Below are 13,006 nucleotides of genomic sequence, written 5' to 3'. Positions count from 1 at the left end.
TGCCCCCTAGCGACCAGAGGCGTCGCATGGTGGAAGTGGGCGGGTGTGTGTGTGAGTGTGTGTGTGTGTGTTGAGGCTTGTTGTTTATGGCTGCTGGTTTTCGGCGGCGGTTCACTGCGGATGTCAGCTGACCCAGCTGATACACGGGCTGTAAGCGAGTAACCGCACCGAGGAGTGTGTTTCTGGAGTGTCTGATTTGTTGTTGTCACCTCGGGAGGATGAGGGATTGCTCTGTTTTATTGTTTTTTTATATATATATAATAAGATGCAGTGATTTGTTGTAAGGATGCTGTGACATAATCACTGACGACATTATGTATGATGTGCAGCATGAGATTTTATTCAGAAAAATCACAAATATTATCCTCATCATCATCATCATCATCATCATCAAAACCACCAGCAATACCAACAACACTCATTTTAATATTAGCGTTATGATTGAATTGCAGTAGTAGTAAATCAAACATGAATGGTGCCACATTGTGATGAAATACACTCCCAATTGTGAGATTTATTTTTCCAACATTTTGACCCCAAAAAAACCCCAGATTAATTTCTATATCTATTCCTTTATATATCGATTCCTTTGTTATTATGCTGCTTACTTGCATCAACAACACCAAAGCAGATTCCTAGTGTATACCTCTTACACCTGGCAATAAACACGATTCTGAATCTGATATAATGAAAATAATATAATAAAAATAATAATAATATTCTCAGCATGTGGAACAGCATATTTATAGTGTGTGAACCCCCTAAAAATATGTTTAAAATATAAATATAGGCTCAAGGGTAAAGGATACTAAATTGGCCCTTGCACCCTAAAACAAACTAGGTTATCCATTGCATCCATGGCATCTTAAATACCGGTGTGTGTGTGTGTGTGTGTGTGTGTGTGTGTGTGTGTGTGTGTGTGTGTGTGTGTGTGTGTGTGTGTGTGTGTGACTCAGTACTTTTGTGCGCGCATTTGAAGTTAAAAGGCGTCGTTTTATCAAAGCTCAGCTTGCTCCCTATGTTTTATTATTATATGTGCAATAGACAAAATATTTGTCAGTGTTATAAAGTGATTTCATGTGTTTCTGTCTCCTGCTGAAGCTCAGACGTTTCAATCTTGTAAAACACAATTACTGGCAACGCCTCGTTGTGGAAGCCTTTAAAGTCTTACAACCTACTGTCACACACGTTGTTTGCTTTTCCCCTTTTATGAAACATTGCTGTTGCAATGGCTCGTGTCTGCTGCTGCCCAGTATACTCTGCCTGCAGAAACACACAGAGAAAAGAAAGAGTCCATTTAATACATGACGTCTGGGTTGTTAGGTAAATCTTGGTTTAGAATAAGAGGAGAAAAACCACAGTCTATTGTTTTGCCCTGCAGTGTTTTTTAAAAACCAGAGATAGTCTCGCATAAAAACTCCATGAAGTCATGAATCTGTCCGCATCACCACATTTAGAAGCTCACTTACAAATCCCGACAGGGCAAAAAATTTTGCCTACTAATGGTCATAATTTATGATGTGTGGATCAACATGCGCTCATTGGGCAACAGCTTCCTGAGTGCTTAACGAGCATAAAGTCGAACACTTCCGGACATTAATTGGGGTAGCCAGCGATGGTAAAGTGCTTATAGAGGGCTTTACATTGTTAGTATGTGAATTACTCCTTATTAGTAAGGTTAGAAGCGGGGGAGAGGAAAAAAGCATCAGGGGCAGGACCAGACTTTGCCTCCCTCGCTGTGTTTTTAATCATGGCTGATAATGTAGAAATTTTACAGGTCCCATAGAGCTAATTCTGACTGATGTTGTGCTGCTGGATATTGATGTATAAGAATGCGCAATGGACGTGGATATGGGCCCTGTTGTGTTGCAATGGGAGCAGGCTGTTAAAGTTAGGGCCTTCTGCAAAAAGTAAAGAAGTGCACGTTTAAAACCGATCCAGCATGATTTATACCCAAAATACGGTGACATACATACTTATATTCATGTTTCATGTAAGGAAAATGGCAAAACAATTTAAATATTCAACAAAAAATCTAAAACTTTTTTGAAGCTGCAACATTATTTCAAACGTAACTTTTAGCAATCCAAAAAGTATAATAATAATATTAGAATGATAATAATAACAATAATAATCCTGTTACGCCTGATCCATTTTCCATCAGGTTTAGCCATCATTGCGCATAACAACCAACTACAAATCAAGAGCACCATACTATTCATTAATGAATTATTAATGCTAATTATTAATACCCATGGTTAGTACCAGGCTTATTATTAATAATGTATCATTTTTCGTCTTAGACCTTCCTGGTTCTTTCGTTCGTCGCCGGTCAGAATAATCCTTTTAAAAGATAAAGTGGAAACCAAACGGCGTCTTTCCTTTCCTTCCTTGCATCAAAAGCCGCGCATGGGATTTTGCCTCACGGGCCGCAATAAAACACTAAAACACGACGCAAAGAATGACCTTTCTAATTCTGCACACTGGCACACAACCTCTGCTGCATTCCTGCCTCTCCAGTCCACACATTGGCTTTAGTGTTCAGGCGTTATTTACAGCCGAAACTTTATGGACCAGCGTGTTTTTTTGGAGGGGGGATATAGCTGTGAATAACAATTAAGGAAAAAAAAATCTGCGTTTTTAAAAACCCCAAATGATGTGGAATATAATTTCAATAAATGGTGCCACATTGTGAGGAAATACACTCCCAATTGTGAGATTTTTCTTTTCCAACATTTTGACCCCAAAACAAAATTAATTTCTATATAATGAAAATAATATAATACTAATAATAATATTCTCAGCATGTGGAACATGCAGCACACAGATGGAGCTGTTAAAAAATTCAATTAATTTTAGTAAAAATCGAGTAAATTATAACAGCTTGCATGGTGACAACAACATAAGTTGTTATAATGAAACAAAGACTTGTACACATGCTGTTTCTGACACCGCGAGCATGACAAATCAAGAGAGTATAACACACTGACTGCCAAACTAAAACCGAATTCATCACATTTCGAGCTTCTTTTCTATTAGAATTTAAATTTCAAAGTGGTGAATACACTTTTTATGTTTTCTGTATTTTTATGTTTGGTAAATGGGTAAAAAAATGGACTTATATAAATAGGGACTCCCAGTAGTTTCACATATGTTTCATCATCCACTGATTCGTTTGTTCATATCAAAGTGAGAATAATCCCAGGATAGCAGTAGAGAGACATTACAACCTTTAACTTTTGCGCTTTATTTGCCTCAAATGTGTGCCACGCGGATGTCACATATGGCCACGAATAAGGCAAAGGGAAACTTTTATTGCACCAGCTACTTCCTTCTCTTTGTTCTTGTCTCTTTTTATGGGCTATTCAGGCCCCCAAACAACAGACCAAACAGTGTTGCACGTTTAGGCTGCGAGTATTCACCCTATTGAAGGAATCAATGAGCTGGACCGACAGGCTGCTGCGTCCGAACACACATTTTTCAATAACTATATTGATTATTTTATTGGTATCTATTATGGCCCTGTTGCACAAAAAAAGCAAAGATAATGTGAATTATATTGTTTCAAATGAATGTAGTTTTTATTATAGTATCCTGTCTAAAACGCGCTTGTTTTGTTTTAGAATAAAAACGCTGGTGATGTTGTAAAAGTGCGCTCTTTTCAGCTGTAAGAAAAAAAAGTAATTTAATTATATGGATCACAGAAAATCTGAGAGTGAGTGATTTATTTTTTTATACCATTAATGTGGAATTTTTACGCATTTTAGAGGCGGGCAGATTTTGCCCCTGACAGACAGGCGCTCAAGTCTTGCTAGATTTTTTGTGCAGAACACCTCTAAAGTAATTTCCTAACCCATAATTTGCTACTGAGATAATTATCGGTTCCCCTTTCCCCCTGTGTGTGTCAGAGGAATGTCGAGGTATGATCAGAACAGAAGGGGGGGGAAAAAGACTGGAACATCTGCATAAGCATTTTGAACACGTTGCATTTTGCTGTAACTTCTGTGCGTAAATGTGATAGTGTGATGATTTAAAGAGTCTGTATACCTGAAGAGCTCTGAGTGAACACTGCTGTTGTGCCTGTGGAGGATTGTGTCTGACGTTGTGCTGCTGGACAGTCAGTCGCATAACTGATTAGATTTTCAGAGAGAGAGGGAGAGAGTGGCAGAAAAAGACGCAGTTCTTTACTGCCTGCTCGGATCTATACACACACACACAACGCTATTATTCCCCTTCACTTTCTGCCTCCACGTGTTGTGCACAGTGCTTTTGCATTTGGAGAGGTTTGCTGCTGCTGGTGTTGCAGGGCTCTCTCTTGCTGCAGAGATAGAGATAGTTGTTGGTGTGCTTGTTTTATTGCCCCTCACAGAAGAAGAGAGACCATAAACGCATTCTTACCACCTATATACACCCACCCTCCCTCCACCCCACCACCACCACCAGTTCACTGCAAAAGCATTGAAATTGCTCACATGCCAGATAATTCATACACAATGGAAACATTAACAGTATGTTTGGAAACTCGTCGATATGGCTGAGATAAACAGTAAATGTGCAATTTTCCCAATTTGTAGTCTTTTGCACACAAAAAAGCTGATCCTGCAGGGTTTGGTTGGGAGCATGCAGATTATTGTAGCCCATCACTGCAGCAGTGGTGTTGTGAAAATATAAAAACTGAGTTTTGGAAACACACACACACACACACACACTCACATGAACCACAAGCACTCAAAAAAATCACAGGAAAATGGCTTTTTTTTCTTTATATTCCTGTAAGTTGATCTAATAAGCTGATTTCCTGTGTTGCTGCACTCTTTAAGACACCTCTGGAGTTGTGTTCATATGTGTGTTTTTATGCAAATGTGCCTCCTTGCTCTGAGTGTGATCACTGTGCTTGAATGACATTGCCCACATTACGCATCACACTTTCTTTTTATATTGTTAAACTTAAAGTCAGAAATGTCTCGTGCAGACCTGCTCACGCGTGTATCATGCACTCCAACTCTGCGTTTGTGTTTATCGGCATTTAGCACTAATGTTTCCAGCGCTGAGCTAAAAGCTACAGTTTCTCCTCAACTCCCTGCCTCTCAATTGGTGGAGAGGTGGTCAGCTGACGTTGTCATATTGTCTCTCACCGAGCCAAGCCTCGGCTATAACACTCGGGTTTGTGCGTCTTAACCGGAGATTGGAAATTAATAATATTGAATCCTCCTAAAGTAGTCCAGTTTAGAGAAGGCAGAAAAGTCGAGAGGGTGGAAAAAAAAGAAGACCTTTGGAGAGAGAAAGGTGTGGTTGGTTGACACAGACGAGGAAGGAGATTTACTGAGGAAGGAGATTGAAGAGAGAGATCCGATAAAGAAGTGGAGGAGAGTTTGGAGAGAAGGGTTTTTTACAAGGCAAGGTATGAATTCTTATTTCGCAAACCCGTCGCTCTCCTGCCATTTATCCGGTGGTCAAGATGTTTTGCCAAACGTGCCCCTAAACTCCACCACCTATGACACAGTGAGACATTTCTCGTCGTACGGTGCAGCTGTGACCCAGAATCGGATATATGCACCTTTCTACTCTCCTCAAGATAATGTGGTGTTTGGGTCTGGCAGGGCACAGTACGAGTATGGATCAAACGTGTTTCTTCAAGACAAGGACGTGCTGCCGAGCTGCAGACAAACAAACATGGGACTCAATTCACAAAGCCACATTGCTCAAGAGTACAGTTTGGATCAAGGGAGAGGAGCAGGAGGAGCGCAGGACCAGAAAGCCAACATCCCGATCTACCCGTGGATGCAGCGAATGAACTCACACAGCGGTGAGTTTTTTTTTTTTTTTTTTTACTACGACAAATAAATTAAGGAAATGGGGGCCAGTTTTACGATATGTCTTACCAAGAGAGTAAGTTACTTTTTTATGGCCCCTCATAAAACATTACTGTATCCCCCTTCGACTTGTAGATGGGGCCTTTTTACATGTGCAAACAAACAGCTTTCATATTAAGAAAGATATAAGAGCCATAACCAGCAGTGTGAGTGAGACAAGAGAGGATGATGCTTTCATTATTTTTTAGATAATAAAAGCAGAAGATGCACCCTTTGAGATCTATAGGAATTGTCTTTCAGCTAAAAATGTCTTTTGGATTATGATGATTCCTAACAGCGAGGTCAAACTTCTGCTTCAAAAGTGTTAATAGAGCTGCAGACAGAATAAGCATGTTATTATTTTTTCATTTCATATTAAGAAAGATGTTGTAGCCATAACCAGCAGCGTGAGACAGAGAGGATGATGCTTTCATTATTTTTTTAGATAATAAAGCAGAAGATGCACCCTTTGAGATGTAGGAATTGTCTTTCAGCTAAAAATGAGTTTTGGATTATGATGATTTGAACAGCGAGGTCAAACTTGTGCTTTAAAGTATTAATAGAGTCACAGACAAGAATAAGCATGTTATTATTTTTTTAGATAATAAAGCAGAAGATGCACCTTTGAGATCTATAGGAATTGTCTTTCAGCTTAAAATGAGTTTTGGATTATGATTCCAAACAGCGAGGTCAAACTTCTGCTTCAAAGTATTAATAGAGCTGCAGACATAATAAGCATGTTATTATTTTTTAGATAATAAAGCAGAAGATGCACCCTTTGAGATCTATAGGAATTGTCTTTCTGCTAAAAATGTCTTTTGGATTATGATTCCAAACAGCGAGGTCAAACTTTTATGCTTCAAAAGTATTAATAGAGTCACAGACAGAAATAAGCATGTTATTATTTTTCATCTGATTAAATTAGTGCTTTCACTTTGCATTCCAGCAGGAGTGGGCTACGGGACGGATAGACGCAGAGGACGTCAGATATACTCTCGTTACCAAACACTTGAGCTGGAGAAGGAGTTTCATTTCAACCGCTACCTGACCAGACGTAGACGCATCGAAATTGCCAACGCGCTTTGTTTGACGGAGCGTCAGATCAAAATCTGGTTCCAGAACCGACGCATGAAGTGGAAGAAAGAGAGCAACCTGACCTCCACGGTGACTGGAAGTGAACAGACAGGAGCCTCTCCGGAGGAGGAAAGCAGTAGTAGTGGCGCAATTGAAGAAGAGAAGGAAGAGGACAAGAAGAAAGAATAGCTAAAGAGGAGGGAGAAGAAAAAAAAACACCTGATGACCATTAAAAACCCAACATAACTACCTAAAAAAATATGGACTTGAGAGCGACTTCACTGCATGATGGCTAGCTCTCCCACCTTATATCCCATGTTGACCACAGGAGTGTTGAGCCTTAGAAATCCAGATTATTTCAGCCACAGTATGGCCCTTCTGTGACATTTTTTTTATATATATATATTATTATTATTATTATTGCAATGACACTTGTATTGTGAAAATAAAAAATAAGTATTAATTTCTACGTTATTTCTCATGCCAGTAAAAAAATCTATGTATTTATCCCCCTACACCTCCATCCATCCATCACTGTGAAACTCTTTGATCACCTCACCAAAATACAGTGTTGGTCAGAATTAACTCAGTGTTGTACATGCACATTCCACGGAAGGAAAAGGAAAAAGGACCGGACGGACACTTTATTTCATCACAGTATAACTTGAATAATCCGCAGAAAAAAGTGTCCTGCATAAACATGAAAGTTGCACGGATATAGTCCACACATGCACACACACACAAAACTGAAAATGCCTGTATATAATCAAAGTAACTATGTAAATCCTGTGAGGACTTATGTGCATTTAGCCGCTTTGATAGACGCTGCATAACATAAAAATTGCGCTTTGCCCCTTTTTTTGTTTTGTTTTTGAACATCATTTGACACAATAGGCTTTCCTTGTGAGATAGATTTGTACACTAGTAATTCTTCACTTTTGTTTGGGAGTTACAAAATTCATGTTTTTGTCATAATTGTGTATCATGGAATAAAAATATTTGTAAAAAGTTCACCCTCGTCTTGTGTGTTTCTGAGTCAGATGGTCATATATAAAGAAAGGTTTGTTAAAAAATGCGCACCAAACACAGTGCGTAATTGTGGTAGGCTTCTTATTAAATTTTAATTTTAGAATGACCTTTATGGTCAAGTGAGGCTGTAAAAGGCATGTGGGGCAACAAATAAACTAATGAAGTGATGTTTTTAAGCAAATGTTGGCCTCTTTAATATGAAATATTCAACTTGGCATCACTCATATAGGAGCACGGGAATGAAATATAATCCAATATGCAGTTAAACACTATAACATTCCCGTATAAAGCTGTATATTACTAGAACACAACTATCCAGCCACGTTCAGATTCCACGTCCATGTGCGTAAATATAATTTAACCAAGTGGGGCACTTTAAATCCTCATGATTATAATGATTATTATTATTGTTGTTATTATTATAATATATTTATTATATATTTATTCTATTGGTGGACTCTCAGAGAGCTGTGTGTCCGGTCCTGACCGTCCTGCCCCATACCAGACACCAGATGACGCTCTTGTCTTACTGTCCTGCCCTTTTTTTGCGCTAAAAGATCCCCTTGCCTGGTCCTCAACAAACCAACAGCTCAAAGTTTACCGGACACGTTTCTCCTATTCATCAATATCCTCCATTGAGTATCAAAGCCAATTTATGACTGGCCAACATGTGCACGTGATCCCATACAAATACCCCCATATTTGGGCAGCGCACGTCGGATCAAGAATTAGAAAAAAAAAAAAAAAAGATACCAAAAGCCTACTCCACCTATAAATCCTGGATTATTTTTTTAAGGGGAAAGACAGCACTGAATTTTCCCAAAAAGCAGCTACAAAGAAAAGATCAACAACAAAAAAAACAAGGAAATAACCCGCAACGTAGCCTAGTAAAAAAGAAAGTATCGGTTTAAAAAAAAAAAAAAAATGAGCTCTTATGTTGACAGCTGCAATCTCAAGACAACTTCTCCCAACACTATGTTTAGTTTCGATCTCTCTGGGCGCGCGTCCAGCCGCTATGAGGGTGTTAATGTGAACGGGATATTCACGACCTCCGTTCAACGGGAGGAGATGAAAACTAGCCTGCGTGGCAGCACGGATCCTCCTCTGCTCCCGTCGTCTGGACCACAGATAACCATGGTCTCCAGCAGCTCTACCGTGGACGCAAACGGACTCAACTACTGCGGAGGCGCGCTGCTGCTGGGACGCGAAAGAGAGCCGGAGCAGAGGAGCGCAAAATCCGGCTGCAGCAACAACAACAAGAGCCAGGAGGTCGAGAGAAACGCGGAGAACACGCAAACTACTGCGAAACGACACTCAAATGTGAGCCAGCGTCAGGACAGTGAGCAGCAGCAGCAGCAGCGGCCACAGATTTACCCATGGATGACAAAACTGCACATGAGCCACGGTAAAGTTTTGCCTTGTTTTTCTCTATAAAGTGCGACTAAAAAAAGATGCTTTCACTCTGCAACACTTCTTCCTTTTTTTGCACTCGTTCCACTTTCCTTTTCCTCCTCTTGAGTTTTATAGGCCAAACGCAGGAAATAATAAAAACTCTCGGTCATAAATTTTATGACAAAGGCATCCATTGCTCGTAAACCTGCTCTGTTACGGTGAAGAGGTGATCTGTGGGGTGATTTATGGTGGTATAATTGGATAAGAGAACGAAACTGTGATAAAAGTATGAAATAATATTCACAAATTCAAGCTCTAAAAGTATTGTTTTTTTGCCTTTGCCTTCGTTTTATAGTGTTAGTTAATGTTTGACATTATCACACACTCCACTGTGTGTGTGTGTGTGTGTGAGAGAGAGCGTGTGTGTGTGTGTGTGTGTGTGTGTGTGTGGGAGAAGCTTTAGCCTTAAATTGAACTCTGGGAAACACCAATGCCCTGACCCAATCATGAACTTTTCACCTCTAAAAAAGATTTGAATAGGCGTGCTCCTTCTCTCCAGTGCCTCGGAGCACACTGCTTGACTATTTAGGCTTGCAGATGGACAGGGAGCACATTTGCTGCACACAAAAAAAAAAGCTATACTTCTGTTTTGTGTTCCTCCATTTGGAAACATCCTGGAGCACACACAGCAGGGACGTTAAAAATAATCAAGTCCAACAGCAGCAGCAAAAGAAAAGGCCTGTTGCTTTAGCACGCCTGTGTATGAGGAGCAAGTCTATAAATAGGAAAATAAAACATATCTGGAAAACATCAGATTTCATTTTCTAATCTTTTAGGTCTGTTTTTTCCTCCCACCATTACACTCCTGTACAGCGGTGTTATAGGCCGAGGCCAGTGTTTATTTACAGGGAGGCCAACACATTAGTCTATATATTAAGGCCTACAATAAGATCCTAATAGTCCTGTGTGTTTTTTATGTAATAATAAAGAATGTAGAAGATACTCCTTTTCTTTAAATTGAGGATTTTTTATTGCATCTACTTAACCATCCTTATCAGCCTCACATAATTTTTTATTACACAAATCCACGGGTTAAATTAGGTTATATAAAGATATTTGATCTTTTATATGAGGGTGGAAAGGGGGGCCATAATTTAATAGATTTGTGCTTGTAATTCTTATTTTTATGGATTTTTTTTTTTTTTTTTTTTTCAAAATGTAATAATACCATTAGCCTATATTCTATTTATTCACTCTGATTTTAATGCCACTTCAGAATCGGAGGGTAAGCGGTCCAGGACCAGTTACACCCGCTACCAGACTCTGGAGCTGGAGAAAGAGTTTCACTTCAACCGGTACCTGAGCCGCCGCAGGCGCGTAGAGATCGCCCACACCCTGTGTCTAAACGAGAGGCAGATCAAAATCTGGTTCCAGAACAGACGAATGAAGTGGAAGAAGGACTCAAAGGTCAAAGTGAAGGAATAAAAAAGTGCACCAGAGAAAAAGAAAAGGAGAAAGAGAGAGAGTGTGCACGCATGCAGCACGTTTTTCCCTGCACAGTGCTGCTGGAGTGCACGCCTGACCTCCGGATGAACTGCTAGGAGCAATGACATCATGACACCAGCTCTGTGTGCTTCATCACCAATTATGTGTCACTCGCTGCAAGTTTGGGATCCTAATGTATTGAATATCATTCACTTTGATCAATCGGTTTACATTTTCTAAATTAATTTGCTGCCCATGCGATGATAACCTCACTTTGCTGCACGAAGAGGACAAGAGGTTGAGGGTCCTTCACGCTGCGAGGCTTTTCTGTGGTCCGCAGTGGAAAAGGCTGCACAATAATAGCTACTAATAATCTATTTTAATTAGGATAAGAGGAGTAGTGGAGGCTGGGGGGATCATTTCCAACTCTCATCATCATGTGATTAAAAAAAAAATCTAAATAAAGACAAAATATTTCTGGTTTGCTGTTAAGCAACAACAGTTTCCCACTTCTTTCCTTTTCTTTTCTTTTTTTTTTTAAATTCACTCTCTAATATGTTGCAGTGGTTGAGTGTGTGATGTGTCCAGTGAGCTAATATCTCTGAGTGCAGGTGTCATCCCTGTTGTCTGTTGTCATATCCTTGTGAATCTTAAAGCATTATGTATAATAATTCAAGCGACTGTATGTGATAACATTGTTGATGTGTGCAATGAAAGCCATTTCTCTGGTTTTACACGAGGCCTATATAGAAGAAGAACCGATAGATGGCTCAAATTGTCGATTGTAACCAATAAAGTGTCATCATTAAAAAGCAAGGAATTTTCCCTATATGGTCGGTATATGCACATTTCTGTTTTTTTTTATTTTCCTCAAATCAGGGGGTAAATTGTACTTTAAAAAAAAAAAAATACTACTTTTCTTTTATTTCATCCTATACTGATGGTTATTTTTAGTCTGGCTCTGGAATCCACAGAATTTCATTGACTGACAAACGCGCTCTGAAGTTTAAGGCCCTCATAAAACTTTATTGCCCCTTTTCCAGCACTCACACAAGGCAGACTGTCGTTTCCTGTTTTGTCAGGGAAGTAAAAAGGAAGGGACACTAGCCTGTGATAACACTCACAACCCACAACACAACATGGATGCAAAACTTTTGGTTTCCTGTGGCTGCAGACTTGACGCGCCAGCCATCACTGTTTGAGGCCATATGGCAACTTTATGATATCTGCATGCATCTTTAATCCTGCAACATCAGTAGTTAAAACAACACTATATACTAGTATATAGAGGATATAAAATCATACCAGTTGCAGCTGGGTGCAGATTTTTTTTTAGATATAGTAGTATGACGCAGCATAGCCCGAGGTTATGAGGTAATTTCTCTTATTAAAGAAAATAAAAATCAACTCACCTCTCAAAACTAAATAGCTTCCTATTCAACTCCCTTAATATGAGAACCGGTCAGCACTGCGTCCACTTTCTCTGCGCTCTGTTGGGCCTAAACCTATACAATGTATTGAATCCCTCCTTTTTGAATGTCTTTCTTTTAGGGGTATTTTAAAGTTTACAAGGTTACATATGCCAATTGCCCCAAGCAGGGCCTGTGAATGGTGCGCAGGAAGCACGTGGTGTCATTTAAGTGGGTTTTATGGCCTGGAAGAGCTGACAAACCTTCGATATATACACATCATATATAATCTTAACTGTCCGGAATCGCAGCTGCTGGCTTCCCCTTCTTATCTGAGGAAAGAAAGGGCTTTGTGGCAGTGAGGATGCAGTACCTTTCTCCGGACTGTGTAGTCGGGCGATGGTGGAGGACTGAGAGCTGCTGCAGTAAGTTTGCTTTTAACTTCGCCTTTTAGCAGGCCTGCGACTGTGTCATTTTCACCGTGGATAAAATTGTTTATGTTCTTATATTAGCGTGACTTTGAATGCATGGTTGTTGAATTGATTAACTCAAAAAATAATATTAATTGATAGTGAATGTGCGTTTTTTTTTAATTGCAGAATGCTGTTTTTAAAATAAAAGGAGAATATTTGTTTTTGAGATATTTTTTTAAAGGAGATTTTTGGGTTGCATATTTAGTCCGACAGAAACAGGATTATACCGCTCATTGTTATTTTGTTGTCATCATGGGGATTATTATATTTTCGCACTATCATCTTTATGTAT

At 39.4% G+C, this 13,006-nt stretch overlaps 3 protein-coding genes across 8 annotated transcripts in view; all 3 read left to right on the top strand.

The window, feature by feature from the left end:
* The window catches only part of hoxc3a (homeobox C3a), a 62,819-nt gene that overhangs the window by 23,455 nt on the left and 26,358 nt on the right, over window positions 1-13,006 (top strand). The window lies entirely within an intron of this gene.
* hoxc6a (homeobox C6a) lies at window positions 938-7,937 on the top strand. Of its 2 annotated transcripts, none has more exons than XM_074644348.1 (2): window positions 938-5,806; window positions 6,802-7,937. In XM_074644348.1, the coding sequence occupies exons 1-2, from the start codon at window positions 5,404-5,406 to the stop codon at window positions 7,113-7,115; spliced, it is 717 nt and encodes a 238-aa protein (XP_074500449.1). In that variant the 5' UTR covers window positions 938-5,403; the 3' UTR covers window positions 7,116-7,937. The 2 variants fall into 2 exon arrangements, with proteins under 2 accessions (XP_074500449.1, XP_074500448.1); XM_074644347.1 differs by having other exon boundaries at window positions 939-5,806; window positions 6,799-7,937.
* Window positions 8,547-11,652, top strand: hoxc5a (homeobox C5a). The gene is made up of 2 exons (XM_074644349.1): window positions 8,547-9,360; window positions 10,624-11,652. The coding sequence occupies exons 1-2, from the start codon at window positions 8,880-8,882 to the stop codon at window positions 10,830-10,832; spliced, it is 690 nt and encodes a 229-aa protein (XP_074500450.1). The 5' UTR covers window positions 8,547-8,879; the 3' UTR covers window positions 10,833-11,652.

This window comes from Sebastes fasciatus, chromosome 8 (assembly GCF_043250625.1).
Source record: "Sebastes fasciatus isolate fSebFas1 chromosome 8, fSebFas1.pri, whole genome shotgun sequence".
Taxonomy (NCBI): Eukaryota; Metazoa; Chordata; class Actinopteri; order Perciformes; family Sebastidae; genus Sebastes; species Sebastes fasciatus.
Note: the sequence above shows the minus strand (reverse complement) of the source record. Positions and strands in the feature narration are given on the sequence as shown.